The sequence below is a fragment of the Mastigoproctus giganteus genome, chromosome 10 (assembly GCF_048544385.1).
Source record: "Mastigoproctus giganteus isolate SK-2022 chromosome 10, ASM4854438v1, whole genome shotgun sequence".
Lineage (NCBI taxonomy): Eukaryota > Metazoa > Arthropoda > Arachnida > Uropygi > Thelyphonidae > Mastigoproctus > Mastigoproctus giganteus.
Window position 1 is genome coordinate 90223495 of NC_143584.1, and position 18696 is coordinate 90242190.

Here is an 18696-nt window from a genome sequence, read left to right on the forward strand (position 1 = left end):
ATTTTTCAAACCTACCCACCCATTGAAGAGGGGCCAAAAAGCCTTGAAACCGTCAGCAGGAGGAGCCTGATGCTGCCCGGAGTTACCGAAAATTGGTAACCACAGTCTTCCCTAAAGGGGAAGCGTTGCCTATTAGAGGAGTTACTGTCCGTTTCATTCTTCTGCATCATTTCTTTTCTTCTTCCTCTCCTACTATTACTTTCCTCTACTGTTTGCTTTAAGTCTAATATGGACAAGTGGATAATAGAGCTATTATCCCACACATATACAAAAAGCCTCGAAACAGTGTTTTCTGCGGGAGCTTGATGCTGCCCGAGTTACCGAGAATAGGTAAGAACAGTCTTTCCTAATGGGGAAGCGTTGCCTATTCGAGGGATTTACGAGTGAGGAGTACTGCACCTTTCCTCTTTCAACGGCACTTCTTCCTGTCATACTGTCATTTTCCTCTCTACCTTTTTGCTTTCCTAGGTCTAATAGGAACAGATTTGTGGATAATTTTTTTTTTTTTTTATCCCATACCATTTTACAAACGGTGCCGTCTGTGTCAGCTTGACTCTGCCCTTACAAACGTCTTCCCTAATGGGGAAGCGTTGTCTATTCGAGGGATTTATTAGTGATCTACTTGAGTAGTAAGTGTGAGGAGTAACTGCCCCTTTTCTCTTTCGACAGCATTTTTTCTTCTTACTCTACTTTTTACTTTCCTAAGTCTAATAGGGACAGATGTGGATAACACAATTTTTATCCCATACCCTTTTCAAACGGTGCCTTCTGGATGGAGTATCCGCCGAGAATAAGTAACTATAAACTTCTCCGTTGGTGAAGCGTTACTTATTCGAGGTAGTGCAATATCATGGCAACTCGTTGTGAAGGTTTACACAATGAGTTGCATATGGGTAGAAGTAATGCATATGTTATTTCTACCCAGTACTGCATATGGGTAGAAGTAACCCGAGAGAAAAGTACCAACTGTGTGGTAGCACACTTAAGGTGGTAGAAAATGAAAAAGACCTGGGAGTAATTGTGCAGTCAGATATGAAGTTTTCTGAGCAATGCTGCCAGGGCAGATCATGGAGTTTTGTCAATGATATATAGGAATTTTGCTAGCAGGGAAAAGGAGGTGATTGTCCCTCTGTATAAGGCAATGGTCAGGCCATGCCTTGAGTACTGCGTACAGGTCTGGTGGCCTCATTTTAGGAAGGATGTCGATTTGCTTGAGCGTGTACAGAGAAGGGCAACAAGATTGGTGAGGGGAATGAAGGGATCCTCTTACCAAGAGAGGCTTAAGTTCTACAAATTGCAGTGGCTGGAAACTAGGCACCTGCGCGGTGATCTGATTGAGGTGTATAAGGCCTTGAATGGGTTGAGCACGCTGAATTCTGATGGGATCCTTCCACTTGTTCAGATTACGAACCTAAGGAGGCATAAATTCAAATTAAGAAAAGACATATCTAGAATAGATGTGCGGAAATTTGCCGTTGTGGAAGTTGATAAGTTAAATAAATTTAAGGAGGAACTGGACAGGCATTTGGAGAGAATGGTGTGTTTTTTTTTTTTTTTTTTTTTTTTTGGCTAATTCTGCATAAGCTCATACACTTGCTTTCTTGCATCACATGCCACTACTACTACAATATCAGATATAATTAAAACGATGCCATTTACCTACTTTGGGGTAGTTTTCTACGTATAAAAATGATGCGATTATTGCCCTAACCTGATACCAGTAGTACGCAAACTGTTATTCAGAGTCTCTCTCTCTTTCTCTCTCTCTCTGTTCAATATATTCACCACGAATGAGATGTATAGGAGGTTGGGCGAGGAAAGCTCACCCGTGACACAAATTCTGAAGGAAAATTGTTATTTTATTTCCCCTCCCTCCTCTTCCAGAAGGCTAGATATAAGCCGATTGTATGTATCCAGCAGATTGTGTGCAGATAGAGAAGCAAGTAGATTTTTTATTTTATTTTTAAATTTTGAAGGTGTGTTGGAAATGATTTTTTATTTGTCGATCAGTGAACAATAAAACAGACTTATTTTATTTTGGGGAGCCAATGGGAAGATGAGGAACCAAAGGGGATCTACCTGTAAAGTTAGGAATCTATAGGGGTCCAGGATCAAAAAAAGTTTGAATAACACTGCTGTATAGAATATTGCCATTTTGGAGATTTCTGTTTTATATTTAAGTTTTTTTTATTTGTTTTTTTATATTCTTTTGTCGTTGATTTATAATATCCTCTTTGTGATATTTCACATTTTTTGGCCTTGGCGCTATCGGATGGGCGCCGGTCTAAATTAGTTATTTATTGTCTTGTAACCTCGGCTATATTTGCCTTTTATTTAATATCTTTAAAATTTTGTATGCGTATTCCTTCCACTTTACCTTTTTTTTTTTTTTTTTTTTTTGCTTTTACTTCTGTCTTTATTTATTTGTTTCTTCGCTGTTTTCATTTTTGCCTCTCCTTTATTTTTTTAAATAAACGTTATGTATAAGTTTGTATTAATGTATGCATAAATAGGTGTGAAAATTACAGAGTGCCAGAAACTAGAATGGTGAGGATAGTAGAAAAGGAAGTGTAGTAGATAGCGAAAGATGAAAGAATGTTAATATCCTGTTAATAATGTTAATAATGAATGTTAATGCGGAAGGGTACGTTCGAGCTTTGGATTCTCCACCCAGGAATGCGACGGAATTATAGACAGCGGTGCAGCAAGCATGGATGGAAATACCTGTGGAACGCTTTCGTGAACTAGTGGACTCAATGCCTCGTCGTGTGACTGCCCTTATCCGGGCGAAAGGTGGGCCTACCGGTTACTAGGTAGTTATCGCATGATTTCTGTCCACTCAGTGTATTTACTGTTATATATACTATTTATTCGTGAGAATACCCTTCATAACAGAAATGTTTCCATCAGCTGACATAATGTGGCAAATTCTTACATCTCCCTATCTTTCTCTATATATAGTGATGTAATAAGCAGTGACCGGTCTTCCAAAAATGAGTGTTCATCACTGGTCTTTCTATTTGTTATAAACAACCGTCTGAGATAACGTCGATAAAAGAACAACGCTTTCTCATAACGATCGAAAGTCTTTCGAAAATAGAATTAATAATTTCTACTGGATCTGTTTCCACTTCTGTTTCAGTGTCTCGAATACAGTCAGAATAGATTGAAGGATATTTTGTAGAATTCTCTGCTTCACATGTCGAGGGCTTAGTGTCAAACAACGTTAACTACAAATTTGCATTTTCTTTTTATGATAACTTTAGTTTTACTTTATACAAATAAAAAGCAATCATGTCATAGAACTCTCTCTAGTATTTTAGAAGTTAGCTTAGGCTGTAAGTACATTTCCGGTAAACAAAGAAAGTGTCAAATGACTTTTTTTGGTTAATTACAAATACGTAAACTACAAAATTATTTTGTAGTTAACGTTGTTTGACACTAACCCTCGATGATATCTCGTATCATTACTCAGTTCTGTTTCAAGTTCGATTGTTTCATAAATAACAATTAACGACCAAACCAAATTTATGCCACAAATTCATTCTTTTATCTGGTATACATTCTATATGAATAGGTAACACTATGCTACATTACATTGGTAGATAAATAATAAACACTTTTTACCTCGATAATCTTAAGAATTCTTGGTAGGGTTTTAATCCCATCGTTCAGCGATAAAATTATGTTTTGGGATGCCTCTTCTTTCACTTCTGGTAAACCACTGGCCAGAAAAACCTGAAAATGACAGCATGCAAGAAAGAGAAATTAAAAAGGCATATTTGAAACACAATTTAGTGCTTCTAATCCTTTCAACGTGTTAGTGTAAAGCTACTAAAAAGCATTTCCATGATTTTAAGTAAATTATTCAGTTATATGCAGTTACTTTCCAGTCTCTCTTTATCAGTGTATGTTGGATCAATGTATTACTTAAGAAATGGGTACATCTTGCATACATTAATGTTCTAAAATATATATTTAATTAAAACAAATGAATAAACACCAGGCCTTCGCTCTTCCATCATAGATTTTAGTGTACTTCAGCCCAGTTGTTTGCCATATAAAATTCATATAAAAAGGATAATTTAAATACTAATTAATTGTACTTCTATTATAGAACAGATTTTGTCAAATGTGTTGCATTTGATAAAACTCTGTGCAACAAATTCTCTTAATTTTGAATGAGATTACTTTGCAATATCTGTTAAAATGTGGGTAAACTCTGCTATGAGAAAAAGAAATAACATATCGGTGATTGAAAAAAGCAGCTGCTTCAGTAACGTAATTTTGTCATGATCACTTCAAATTTTTAGTTTGATCACGTCAAATTCTTTCGTTAGAATTTCTCATAAAGTATTCTGTAAATAAATTTATAGTGTCGCTCACGAACACTTCGGCAGCCTGGGAGGAGGTGGCGAAAATATAAAAACAAAATAATAAATAAAACAGACTGATAGCCTGAATTAAAAAAAAAAAAAACAAAAAAAGTGAATCGTACTCTTAGGCTATCTAAGTTTTTGCTTTTAAAATTTTTCCTAAGGCAGTCTAAAAAATAAATTCAGACAGTGTTAACATTTACAATAAACATGCATAAAATAGTCTGAGGAACTCCTTCAGAGACCAAAATTCACATCTTTCATAATTCCCCTGCCATCTACATAATAACCATACTGGCATATCGTTATTATATACAAGGCGCTTAACAGATTTCTTACTTCTTCCTCGGAAAGGTCTTGTTCTTGAGATCTTTTTCTTTGTTCCTGTAACCAAGTCTCTTTCGCCTCTTTATTTTTCACTGTCTCGAACTTCGCATCCCCCACCAAGGATCGGCGACGTGACGGATATCCATGCTAGAAGAAAAAAAAAAAGGTTAGGTTTTAACAGGAGGTTAAAACTGTTATTTTGTTTAAAAAAAAAAAAAAGATTTTAACAGAATTACTGAAATTATCAAAACTTGAATGTAATACAAATGCTGTGAACTTACAAATAAATTAAATAGGTGGTATAAAAGTTTATCGTTACCTTGCATAAAATGTACGCCGCATGTTTTCCGTGATTATTAATTTTTTAAAAAGAATAATGTATACACACACAAAAACAGTATATATAAAATACAAGCATCATGACTTCAACCCACAAAAAAAAAAAATAAAAAAAAAAAATAATTAAATAAAAAAAAGTTTCATTCTGTTCAATGAAATTAAAAATTATTATTTTTTTTGTTTATATATACTCATTTATAACCAACGTCATAAAGTCACGATATTGTTCCAGCAAAGTCACAAAATTAAACTATCAATTTCAGTGTCTTCATTGAACTTCACAAAAAGTTGAGTATCCTGCTCTTATGCCTGGTGAAGCCTTCACGATCCTAGATGAACGATCATATATCCATTTCAGCTGCACACTACGATACTTCCACTGTGCAAAATTACTATTTTTGCAAAGACACGGAGAATTATGAACTCGCACATACAGGCCAATATCATTAAGTTAACTACTAATACGAGTGCTAAGAGAAGACAGAAAACCATATGGGACGTCAAAAAAAAAAAAAAAAAAAACATAGCAACGCAACATTTTCCGGATATAAAACATGCAGCATCGATACATTCTAAATGCACAGAACTTTACAGGCTATTCTTCTTAACTGGTCATGGGTCGATCAATGCCAAGTTGCATGAGTTAGGAATCACTGAAAACAGTAGTTACCATTGTGGCGAAACGGAGTCATGGGGACATATATTTTGTACAACTTAGAGCAGTGTAACGATTTGCGAATTGAATTGTTATTTCGGCGAGTAATTTCATTGTTGAACATTTCTAGCAGGTGAAGTAATACTCTTTAAAGGGGCATAAAATAGCTGATAGGTATAGATGCAAAGATCAGGCCTTGTGACAGATGAATGCAAGTTGGCTGTACACTGTAAAGGATGTAGTAGTCATATCGGAGCCAAACGCAGCGTGCCCTCTTTTAATGTATTTTCCTAGAGCATCACCCCGGCAACGGTCCACTAATATTACCTCCTCCATAATGGAGCCATTCTAGTGGGAAATTAAAGGGGAGACATAATCGCACCTCTCTTTATATATAAATAGCCGCTTTGCTTAGCTTGTGCACAGTTAGCGACGATCCCTGCGGCTAACAAGGCAGGCTAAATCTCTTTATTTACATCTTCATTGGCGATCACGCCGCTAAGCAACGGAGGTCGAACTCTATATTTCATAAAGCAGTGCGGAAGGACACTGATAAGTCAGCTCATACAGCGAACAATGGACGCGAAACGCCTTATTGTTTCCGGTGCTGGAAAGCCGACTTTTTCTCTCTTCATCCATTCGATACCTTCGCTCTTGCAAACTTTCCGACGGGAACCCCAACAAATAAGAGGAAATGCACCTCTTGATACAGCATGTAATGAAGTTAAATTATAACAAAACATGTCGTCTCTCGTAGTATATACGAGATTAAGGTCAATTGTTCCCACTACGTCAGCCGTGCAGTTAGCTTTATCACCTCGTAGCTAATTCATTAGACCTAACTAGTTGTTGGATATTAAACTCTCGCACCATAATTATAATTATTGTTGGCGTATCCCATTCATTGTGCAGTTACAAACACACACAACTACAATTCCTCTTCTGTTATTAAAAGAATTGTTTCTGTACAGCATACTCTGAGATTAACCTTGATTCGCTGTTCCACTAAAGTGAAACTGAGTAGTTAACTTTATTTTATGAAATCACTAAAGCCCTACAGTTTATACAGTAAACTCTGTAAAATCTGGCGCTTTACAATCCGGAATTCTTTAGTCTGGCACCCTCGAAGGATAAGAGGTGCCGGATTTTAGAGAGGTACTGTATAACTAAAAGTGACTGCGCAGTTTTAGAAAAGCAAATTTCAATACAAACGACTGAAGTGATTTAATACACCTTGTCCTTTCATCTGTTTTTGCGGGCAGCGAGATTAAAATGTGTGGATAACTAAATGGTGGTAATTCTCACAGCAGAGCAAGCTTGATTTTGTAAGGAGTTGCCATAGTATTGCACTACTTTGACGGATTTGGTATATAAAATCCGAAATTTTACAGCTGCTGTAACAAGAATTTCTAAGAAAGAATGGGGTCTGAATAAGAAATCATTGAGACTGTATTACATGACGATATTCTTACCTATCATCTCGTACGCTGCAAGCGTTTGGCATCAGAATGTTATTAAGATTGCTGTGAAGAGGAAGTTGACATCAATTCAAAGATCTGTTCTTCTCAATGTTCACTGCGTCCCTCTCACGGTTTCAAATAATGCCAAATTCTTGGTAGTGAAATGCCCATAGATTTATATATTTTATTCAGAGACACAATCTACAAGTTAAAGAAAGGGATATCTACAACGTTTTTGGGCATAACATGGGACCCAGCAAATGACATTAAAGCAGAAAAGAAAAGAATCTGGACTGAGATAACAGCTATTTGGCAGTCTAGATGGGACGAATCTGTGTCTGGACTGGCAACAATCAACAAGTGACTTTTGTGACTTCTCCGAGAATCTGTTCATGGTTCGCACCATCTGACTACAGCATATTTGCTAAAAGGTCACGGTTCTCTCAGGGCTAAGCTCCATGAGATGGGGCTTGAGCCAGATCCGTTCTGCACTTGTGGTCAGAACGAGGATTGGGAACATGTCCTGTTAATGTCTCCACTGTACTCCGAACAGAGACGTCTTGTAAATAGAGTCCCTAAAATATCGGTGGATAATGTTCATATACTTCTAGAAAATGAACAAAATTTTACCGCCCTACAGATCTTCTCAGTGCAAGTTTTTCAGAAGAGAACTGAACTTAGGAATCAGCTTGTTTAATTAAATTGAAAGCAAATTGGTATACAAATTGCATGAGCTGCATTTTAATGAACAAAATAGCCTACTGTGTTTCATTGGAATACCACTTGTAAATAAGGCAGATATCAAGTAAACAATGTAAATAATAAAAATATCAATACTAGGAAGGAAGACCTGCTTGGAATACTTGGGGGGAGAAAAATCTTGTAACCTCTTGCTTGCTGGACTCTGGAAATAGATATTATACTGATCCAACACCACATAGCTTAATATAAAATTCAAACTACATGCTCAGAAACTCCACTTTCGGATTACATAATATAAATCGTGCCGTGACAGTCTCATTGCGACTGTTCGCAGCAACTTTTATCACTCCTAATTTTCTGAACAAAAGATTTCCTAGACTGCGTGGGAAGTCATGAATTGTAAAAATATGTATTGTAGAGGCACAGTCTCATTGTGGCTGTTGACCTCATTACTGACGCTTGAGGTTTTTGTCATCTTTTATCCGGTACATATATTCTGGTAAAGATGGAAAAGCAAGATTTTATAATTGTTGAGTACCTTTGACTGGGAGGATGACAAGGATCATTTATGCTCTTCCGTGGCAGTGATGTCTTGCAAGGTTGATATTTCAAGTTGAGCAACGTCTCTTTGGTCCAGCTAATATTAATGGGCTTCGACAGTCTCATTATGGCTGTTCATAAAAAAACATCATTACCATTAAATTCTGATCAAATTTTCCTGAATTCGACTGCATAGCAATCAGTGCTTTATAGAGAAACAGTCGCATTGCAGCTGTTGTTTCCCTGTTGATGCTACTGGCTTTATCACCTACTTCTAGTACGCCTCTTCTCGTGGAAGACTGTGAAGATGTATTTCATTGCTGTGTATCTTGGAGCAGAAGAGACGAATATCAACATGCTTCCTGTGGCAGTGTCTCATTATGACTACTTGTCACCGGCTATCCTTTTGAGTGCTTTTGTATATAGTTAAAGTTTTAACATTTTTAAATTTCCTTGCAATATCTTAGTTAAATTTAAGCAAGGTAAAAATCAGAATATTTCTGAGTAAAACAATTATAGGTTAATTTACACAGAGCTTATTTATTTCTTATTTTTATTTATTTATTTATTTTTTTATTTATTTATTTTTTTTTTTGCTGGCTCCCCATGTTTGGGCAACCTGGGAGCGGGATTGTTGGCGCCCACCGGTATTGCACTGTCTCCGGTGGGTGCGGGATTTTGTGCGTTTCGGCACTACAGGTAATAATGGACCCAAACCAGCACATTAGGCTGACACACGAGCGCCAACACTTTTTCGGGCTCGCTCTGCAGAGGTTCTGTATCTCCACCTTGTTCATCTGTGTTGTGGTATCGCTGGTGTCTCCTAGGGCAAATCCCTAGGAGACACCAGCGATACCACACACACATACTACTTGACGGAGATGGGGGAAACCACCAGGAGTTATGCTCGATAGGACTCTATCCTTCACACCCCATCTGACATACATCAGGAATAAAATCAGAAACTATTCTGCACTATTTGCAAGAGTCACCCATAAGGACTGAGACTTGAGGAAAAGGACCCTCGCCCTCTTCTACACGACAGTATTCCTGCGAGCCATTTCATATGTCCCGGAGTCTGGTACCACAAAGCGACCACCGCGGTGAACTGGAGAAAACTCGAGACGATACAAAGATATACCTGCTAACGATCTCCAGAGCCTGCAGGACGGTGAGTACTCACCCGCTGCAGGTCCTTATGGGTGCCCTCCCCCTGGACCTGGAGATCGTTTGTCGCGGAATCCTCCACCACCTCAGCAAAGACAAAACGTCCACCTGCCTGAACTACACGATTGACTTAGCCAGTGACCCTAAAATGGAAAAGAAATGACTCGCACTGCATCTCCAACAGACCTGGCAAACCCCCTGGGAAAATTCAATCAAAGGTGAAATCACCCGGAAATTCGTGCCGACAATTCAGACAGTATACAAAATATCCCCACTGGCTCTCTCCAGGACTCCTGGTCACATACCTACTCACCGGACACGGTGCATTCAGACACAAGCTATCAGGCTTCTGACTCAGTGACACTCCTCTCTGCCAAACAGAAACATGGGAGCACCTCGTGTATCACTGTCACCTGTATGAAGATCTACGCTGCTGGCTCATCACAAATTCGTTCACACTGCAAAACCAGGAACACCTCATCCTGGAAGAAGAAGAAGACAGCTACAGAGCGCTAACAAAATTTGCTCTGGGCCTCTTCAGCAGAAGACGGACCTTCCCCCAGCCGCAACCACCGCAATGAAGAGAATGCAAGTACCCATCAAAGCTGCTCATAATCTGAAAAACAATTTGACACCACTAAGGACCACCAGAACAAATCAAATCCGCAGGGATCGACTTCATAGCAGAAGGACCAAAATAACATCACAAATGTACATCCAAACTGACTAAATAACCTCGGATGGGACCCTAACCAATGAATGGCTACAAAATAAACTGGACTTTTGGAAACCTCGGACGGGACAATGTCCCATAAATGACATTCCACCGACTGAAGAAACTGCACACTAGCCTTATTGGCGATCTGAGCCGCACCCTTGCCTGGCCCACTCTTTCTTCCCTTTCCCTGGCCGGGGGGAGGTGACGGTCCCTCTGTTTCCTTGCCACCCACACTTTCCCTTCTGGGGGCATGCCCATGCCCCACCAAATCTTCTGGAGTCACCTCCCCATCGACTCCATTCTTCTGTCTGTTGTCCCTCCCCCAGCCTTCAGTCTGCCTTCCACTCCACCTGCACGCAAGCGAAAGCCCCACACATCCAAACTTAATTACAGCCAAATTAGATTCGCCCACAATTTTTGGCTTAACAATTCTAGCGCAACCACCACGCGATCACCTTTCAAATTTTTTATTTAGTTATTTTTATTTATTTAGTGTTTTTTTTTTTTTAGTTCCTAGCCACTGAAATCTCAGGAAACTAGGTGGCAGGAACTGCCAGAGTACTTATTTAAAATATTGGTGTACCTGGTCTGCCTCCACGGGGCGAAGTGTGGGCAACGTCTGGCCTCAGCAGAAGCTTGGCGGTTAAATGGCCAGAAAAACAACGGTACACAACACTACTCATGTACAATATCCATACACTTTTAAATCTCTGGCCTTTACAGCGTACTATATCACACGACAATGTAAACTACGCGGAGATGGGGGGGGGAACCTTTGGTGCCGTTTGACCCCAAACACACTTTACTTACCGTCAGACAACTAACAACACTACTTTGACATCAATATACTTTACTACTTTCAAAAAAAACAAGTTTGCTATGCTACAGTTTTGATTTCGTTAAATGCATGGCAGCTCACAGCGAACAACTTCTTTACAACTGTTTTGTCTGCGTGTTCTAGCTACTTCCATTTGATGTCTAATGAAAGACCAGTTAGTCCTGAAACAGAATGAAGGATGAGACTGCAATTGCTGCAAATACAAATGCTGTGGATGAAACAAATGCTGATTAACCATTTCGAGAGGCTATCTGCTTAAGAGTGGTGCAATGTTGTTTGTTGTTGTTGTTTGGTTTTTAGGAGCATTAGCAACTAAGGCCATATTGCTCCGAGAATATGCGGTGGTCAATCCCTGACCTTTCCGCATCCTCCGTATTTGGTGGTGACGGGCTCGAACCCCGGTGTAATCAAGAAGCGTGTGCTACGCACTGCTGCTCCTTCCCACCTGGCTACAGAGGCGCCTAGTGGTGCAATACTGGAGCAATTCGTTACAAAGGACCACTTCATTATCTATTCTGTTTAAATCCTGCTGGCTGCAAAAACAGATTAAAGGACAAGATAGTTCTTTAATCTCTTTTTCTTTTATTAGACAAGCATCTAAGGCCGCCGTAGCCTAGTGGTCAGGCGCGCGGGTACAAAGTACACGTGCCTTGAGTGACCGGGGTTCAAGCCCGTGACTGCTGAATACGGTGCTGTTTCTTGTATTCTGTCTATCTTGTGAACTCCTCTGGCCGTTTGGTCGTCCCGGAGTATAAACAGAAAATTTATTTATTTATAAGGATAGACAGTGGCGCTACTGGCCACTGTCTATGCTTAACGCGGTTACTGTGTGCTTCGGGATTTTATGTTAAAATGTGATTTTAAGACGAGTTATTTGATTTTGCTTGGTGATTACCTTGTTAATGAGTTGCATTGTAGTTAGGATTGAGTGTTTTTGCACCATATCAGGTATTATTCAACTCCAGTACTCATAGACATGCATTTATTTGATAGTTCGAACGTTCTTAGTTCTAACGGTCAGCTGATTGATTGATTGCTTGTCTGTGTAGTAGTAGTAATGGCATGTGATGCAAGAAAGCAACTGTATGAGCTTATGCAGCATCAGCCAAAAAAAAAAAAAAAAAAAAATTACACCATTCCCTCCAAATGCCTGTCCAGTTCCTCCTTAAACTTATTCAACCTATCAATTTCCACAACGACAGATGGAAGTTTCTTCCAGCAATTAACCACCCGCTGGCTAAAGGCAAATTTCCGCACTTCTATTCTACATCTGTCTTTTCTTAATTTGAATTTATGCCCCCTTAGGTTCGTAATCTGAACAAGCGGAAGGATCCCATCAAAATTCAGCGTGCTCAACCCATTCAAGGCCTTATACACCTCAATCAGATCACCGCGCAGGTGCCTAGTCTCCAGCCACTGCAATTTGCAGAATTTAAGCCTCTCTTGGTAAGAGGATCCCCTCACCAATCTTGTTGCCCTTCTCTGTACACGCTCAAGCAAATCGACATCCTTCCTAAAATGAGGCCTCCAGACCTGTACGCAGTACTCAAGGCGTGGCCTGACCATTGCCTTATACAGTGGGACAATCACCTCCTTTTCCCTGCTAGCAAAATTCCTATACAGGGTGATTCACTGCCAGTGCGACAAACTTGCAGGAGGTGTAAGACGAATCGGAATCACATAGCATTGCAGGGTCCGAAATCCTTCGTCATATGGGAGGTCGCGTGAACAAAGAAGCAAAGAAAAAGTACAGAAACAGCAACTCGTTAATGTAACAGAAATCATTTTAATGACACGTTTTACATTGGCAAAAAGCCATGCTACAGAAGGTGTTCGAAAGTTCGACCAGAAGCAGTCACACAGGCTTCACAGCGCCGCCGCATGGAATCCCTAACGTTCTGGAAGATTCCTGGCATGTCTCGAATCTCCCCCCTGCAGCTACAGAGATCCGAGCGAGCGACAATGTCTTCAACTGAATCAACGGGGGTCTCGTACACTGTCTTCATTTGACTTATACAGTGACTTATACTTCATTTGACTTATATTTGACCCCAGCAGAAGAAGTCCAGGCATGATAGGTTCGGCGATCTACCAGGCCAATGAACTCGACCACCACGACCTATCCAATGCTGTCCAAATGTAACATTTAGGTGTTGGCGGACGTCATTGGTGTAATGTGGGAGAGCCCCATCATGCTGGAACCACATTGAGCGGCGCAACGACTGAGGAACGTGCTTCTTCAATAAGTTCGGGCAGAACTTGCTGTAGAAAGATCAAGTATGCCCTACCGTCCAGACGAGGGGGGCAGAAGGTACGGTCCAATGAGGTGGTCTCCAACAATGCCGGCCCAAACATTGACAGAGAAACGACGTTGAGTTGCACGTGTTCGCGTATCATACGGGTTCTCCAAAGCCCACAAATGGGCGTTATGTTGATTGAAGGTTCCCTCTCTTGTAAAACTTGCCTCATCCGTGAACAATACGGACGCAGCAAATGCGCTGTCTGCCGCACTCTATTGAAGAAACCAAGTAGCAAAAGTCCTCCGGAGGGGATAATCCGTAGGCTCTAATGATTGGACGCGTTGCAGATGGTATGAACTAATTTGGTTTGTTGACAGTATCCTCCATACAGTGGATTGGGAAATACCCAATCGTTGGCCTATCGCTCGAGTACTCGTACTCGGATTGCCTTCTGCAAGACGTAGGACATTCTCCTCATTGTCTGGCGTCCTCGTCGTTCGCTCTCGATTCATGGTACCTCTCGTGAAACAACCAGTCTCACGTAACCTTCTGTGCACACGTGCGAAAATCGTATGATGAGGAGCACGCCTGTGCGGGAAACGTTCCTGGTACAAGCGCAGAGCGGCGCACCCGTTACAGTCCACAGCTCCATACGCGAGGTGCATGTCGGCCAGTTCAACGGTTGAATATTCGTCCATCCTACTGCCTCTGGAACCGGTTCGCAAATGCTGACTTCCAGCGGTATCGCTGTTCACGCGACCTCCTTCAACGTCCTCTACCGCATGACGAAGGCATTTCGGACTCTGCAATGCTATGTGATGCCGATTCGTCTTTGTGCCCCCTACACTTCCTGCAATAGTGGTGTACCTGGTCTGCCTCCACGAGGCAGAGTGTGGACAACGTTGGTTCCCATTAGGGGCCCAGCGGCTAAATGACCAGAGGAACAACGGTACACGACATTACACATGTACAAAATCCATACACTTTTAAACCTCTGGCATTGACAGTGTTCTGTTTCACATCCACAATGTATAGCACGCGGAGATGGGGGAAACCCCTGGTGCCGTTTGACACTAAACACACTCTACACTTCCTGCACGTTTGTCGCACTGGTAGTGAATCACCTTGTATATCATTGACAAAACCCCATGACCTGCCCTGGCAGCCTGTCTGCATTGTCAGAAAACTTCATATCTGACTGCACAATTACTCCCAGGTCTTTTTCATTTTCTACCACCTTAAGTGTAGTACCACACAGTTGGTACTTTTCTCTGCGGTTACTTCTACCCATATGCAGTACTTTGCATTTGTCAAGGTTAAACTTCAGTTGCCACTTCTTAGCCCATCTGCCCAAATTATGTAGATCCTGTTGCACTAGCACACTGCCATTACTGTCATTAACAACCCTGCCAACCTTTGTATCATCTGCAGACTTCAACGCTAAGCGTGATATACCTCATCAATATCATTGACAAATATACAAAACAACGGTGGACCCAACACCGAACCCTGTGGGACTCCACTAATAACATTAGTCCACATAACCATACTTTTATCCATTGTAGCAACTTACCCTTAATACCATTCTGCTCCAATTTGTACAGTAGTCTTCCATGCGCAACAGTGTCAAAAGCTTTCCTGAAATACAAATATATGATATCAAAATTATTTTTTGCATCCAGTTCCTTTGTAACCACATCATAATAACCAATCAAATTTGTCAGACAAGACTTTCCCATAACGAACTCATGCTGTGTCCGAATTATTGCTGCAGTCTTGTCTAGATGATCCTGCAATGCATCTTTAACCAGTGACTCCATTATTTTACCTGGAACAGAAGTTAAACTAACTGGTCTGTAATTACTCGTGTGTCATTCTTCGATCCCCCTTTGTGAATTGGGGATACATTTGCACATCTCCAGTCCGTGGGAACCTCCCCTGAGTGCAAGGATGCTCTCATAATTATGGCTAAGGGTTTGCTTAGTTGCTTTGCCGCCTCCTTTAATATAACTGGATAGATCCCATCCACCCCAGCTGCTTTTCTTATGTTTAACTTCAACAATTTCTCCTCCACTTTGCTCTCAGTTATTATAAAATCATTAAGTACAATAGTCTTCCATGCGTAACAGTGTCAAAAGCTTTCCTGAAATCCAAATATATGATATTTTGATTTCAAATATATGTTACAGCATAGCGTAAATACTTAACATTTTATCTGGCTATAATTTAAAATACTGCATATTCATTGGGACTAAGTCTGTACAAACCACCATGAAAATGTGTTTAAGAAAATTCAAATATCATTAATATATTGGACATTATTAGCTGGAGATGAGATTGAGAGAGGAAGAGTGATAATGCGCCACCTCACTGAAGATTAAAAAAAATAATAATGGGGGCACTAAGTGGGCCTTTGCTGTAGTCACCTTTCCTCTTCAAGAGCATCTCATGGGATGCATAATGACTCTTCCTATGATTAAAGCCGGCCCCTTTCAAAATTGGCCATGTGGTAGGCAATAGTATACCACCCCATTATCTGATGCCACAGAGACCATAACAAAACCAACTCCAAAAACTGCTGTTAAAGGAAGACCTGCAACTAGGTGGAAGGATAGGATCAGTGAACTTTTGGGCGTGACATTTTGCGATGCCGCTCGTATAGCATATGATCGATGCAGTTGGAGTATTTTGTTGATGGCCACAACAGCTGCTCAGGGAACTATGTGACTGGAAGAAGAGGAAAAAGAATCTTATACGGAAAGAAATGTTAGTCTTTTTTTGCATGGATTCTTAAAGACAAATGCGATCGTTGATATGAGCATCTGATTGCTTTCTTAATATTATTATACAGTGTGTTGGATTTTAAAGAATTTGTTTTAGTTAAAATTCATCAGCAGTGAAGAAAGGAGAGGGAAAAGTGTACAATCGTGTGTAGTGTCTGAATAAAGCTATCTAGGCTCCAAGAGCGACAGAGCGAAAAAATATATAAAAAATATTATTAAAGTAATAAAAATAGGTAAAATGATGAAAAGAGTTAATCTTTTTAAATATGAACAATTTGTATAAAATAAACTGTCATCATTAGAAGTTAATGCGATTGAGTTTTTTTTTTTTTTTACCTTAATACATATTTTATCATACTATATTATAAAAGAAAGAATGGTGAATTTTTGAAGTATAGGAATATGCAGAACTAATTGAAATTTGACAATGTCAGTGGGGTACAATATTTTTTAAACTAGAATGAAATGAAAATTAAGAATTATCTTTCCTTTGAAACTGGTAACAGAAACATAGCAAACATGTCTTTTCTATTCGTTTACAATTTTCTTTGACTTCTGAGCTACTCAGTCGCCTAGAACGTACGCATTATTTTTATGGAGCCAGTCATTTTCCTGTGAATATTTAAAAATAAGTGTTCTTGACGGCTTATTTTTGCCCATTAAATTTTCTAATTGGTTATTTGAATTAATTACGATAATATGGGGAGGAAAGTAAGCAATATCCATGTACTTTTTTTTTTTCTGATAAGAACCACTTTGATGTTTAAGGTGGAAACCACGGATCACTTTTTATATTTGAGATAGAGGCCACGGATCACAAAAAATAGTACTCTGTACTTGCAAATATATTAATAACTGTCTTTTAATTAGAGTGATATGTACTCATACTTAACACATGCAATATGCATTTAGTTGTTATAGGTATACTTGTATATCCATCACTGTTAATGGAATTTTTTCTTACGGCAAAAAAAAAAAAAAGCTGTTTTATTGTTTAGTCCCACGGACTACTTTCAAAGTTGCGCGAACAGCTGCTTTTCCTGGTAACTTATGAAACGTAACGAAGATACCTTTATAACAACGGTTTAGATATCCGCATTATGTGAATAACCGTATAAAATTTTTCCCGTCTGTGGATCATGGAAAGTACAATATAAATTGCGATAAGACTGAATTCCTGGTGAAGAATACTGCATTCTTCTAGGGACAAATTTAAAATTGGCATATAAGAGTACGTTCAAATCTTCTGGATCTATACAAAATTCCACTCTCTCGTTAATATACGAAAAGGACGCAGTAATTATTTATTTTGCCGCTCCCCGATTGCTGGCACCTGCTCTTTTAACACAGCCCTAGATACATAAATTGCACAACAGTCAAAGAACTGTTATTTATACTAGCGTAAATGGCATATTTAATTTCATATTTAGGCATTAAAGATATTATAGAAAATGCTTTAAATCTGAAGCGATATACAGGTGGACAAAATAATGGAAACACCTGTGATAAGATTACAGGTATGCATTAATATGGTATTAGGTCCACCCTTTCCTTTTAAAATAGCTTCTGTTATACGTGGAATAGACTCAAATAAATCTCCAGCTGTCTTAAGAACACTGGACCATTCTTCATGGAAGAACATTTCAGCGACTTGAGGGATGGTGGAGGAAATCCGCTTCTTATTCTCCTCTCGAAATATGCTTACAGTGGCTTAATAATGTTTAAGTCTGGTGATTGTGCAGGCCATGGAAGATGCTTAGGCTCAGTTTCATTCTCCTCAAACTACGATTGGACTCGTCTGGCTATGCGTATTGGAGCATTATCAACTTGAAACATTCCATCGTTTTGAGAAACAATGTTTGCGCCATTGGATGAACCTCATCATCCAATTGTGAAAATCAGTGGCACTAATTCTCCCGTTCAGGGTGTCGCTATTGCTGACTAAACCATTGTTGATCCTCCATGTTTGACGGTTGGACAAGACAGTCAGGATGATGCGCTTCCTTTGGCATTCGACAAACGTCAACTCTCCCTAGTGTTGGAAAAAGTGTAAATGAGATTCAGCTGAAAAGGACATATTTCCAATCATCATATGTTTAGTTTTATACTCCTTACGCCATTTAATCCTCTTTGTAGCATTACCATCCGTAACGAGGAACTTAGTAATAGCGACTCTGCCATAAATTTCAGTTTTATGAAGTTCTCGCGGAACTTTTTTGCTAGAAACTGGATTGCTGAGATTCACATTAAGTTCTGGAGTTATTTTTGAGGCAGAAGTTTTATGTTTTCGCGCTGCAATCCTTTTCAGTATCCGGTAGTCTCTTTCAGTCAGCTTAGATTTTTTTATCATTCGTCCTATCTGATTTTATTTTTTCATACTTGGTGAATGCAGACCACTTTCAATACAGTTTCTCTGGACACATTAAACAAATCAGCAGATTTAGTCACCAATGCCTCTGCTAAACATGCACCGACGACTTGGCCTCTTTGGAATTCGAACAGGCTGGTCATTTTCTTCATGTACCTTTTTTATATTACCTCTAAATAAACG

At 39.6% G+C, this 18696-nt stretch overlaps 1 protein-coding gene across 2 annotated transcripts in view; it reads right to left on the reverse strand.

The window, feature by feature from the left end:
- The window catches only part of ple (tyrosine hydroxylase ple), a 245422-nt gene that overhangs the window by 106626 nt on the left and 120100 nt on the right, over positions 1-18696 (reverse strand). For both annotated transcript variants that reach the window (XM_090383463.1, XM_090383464.1), the window contains exons 2-3: positions 4716-4850; positions 3628-3738 (exon numbers count right to left, since the gene is read on the reverse strand). In XM_090383463.1, the coding sequence (XP_090239589.1) occupies positions 3628-3738; positions 4716-4850 (246 nt within the window). The remainder of the gene's footprint in view (positions 1-3627; positions 3739-4715; positions 4851-18696) is intronic.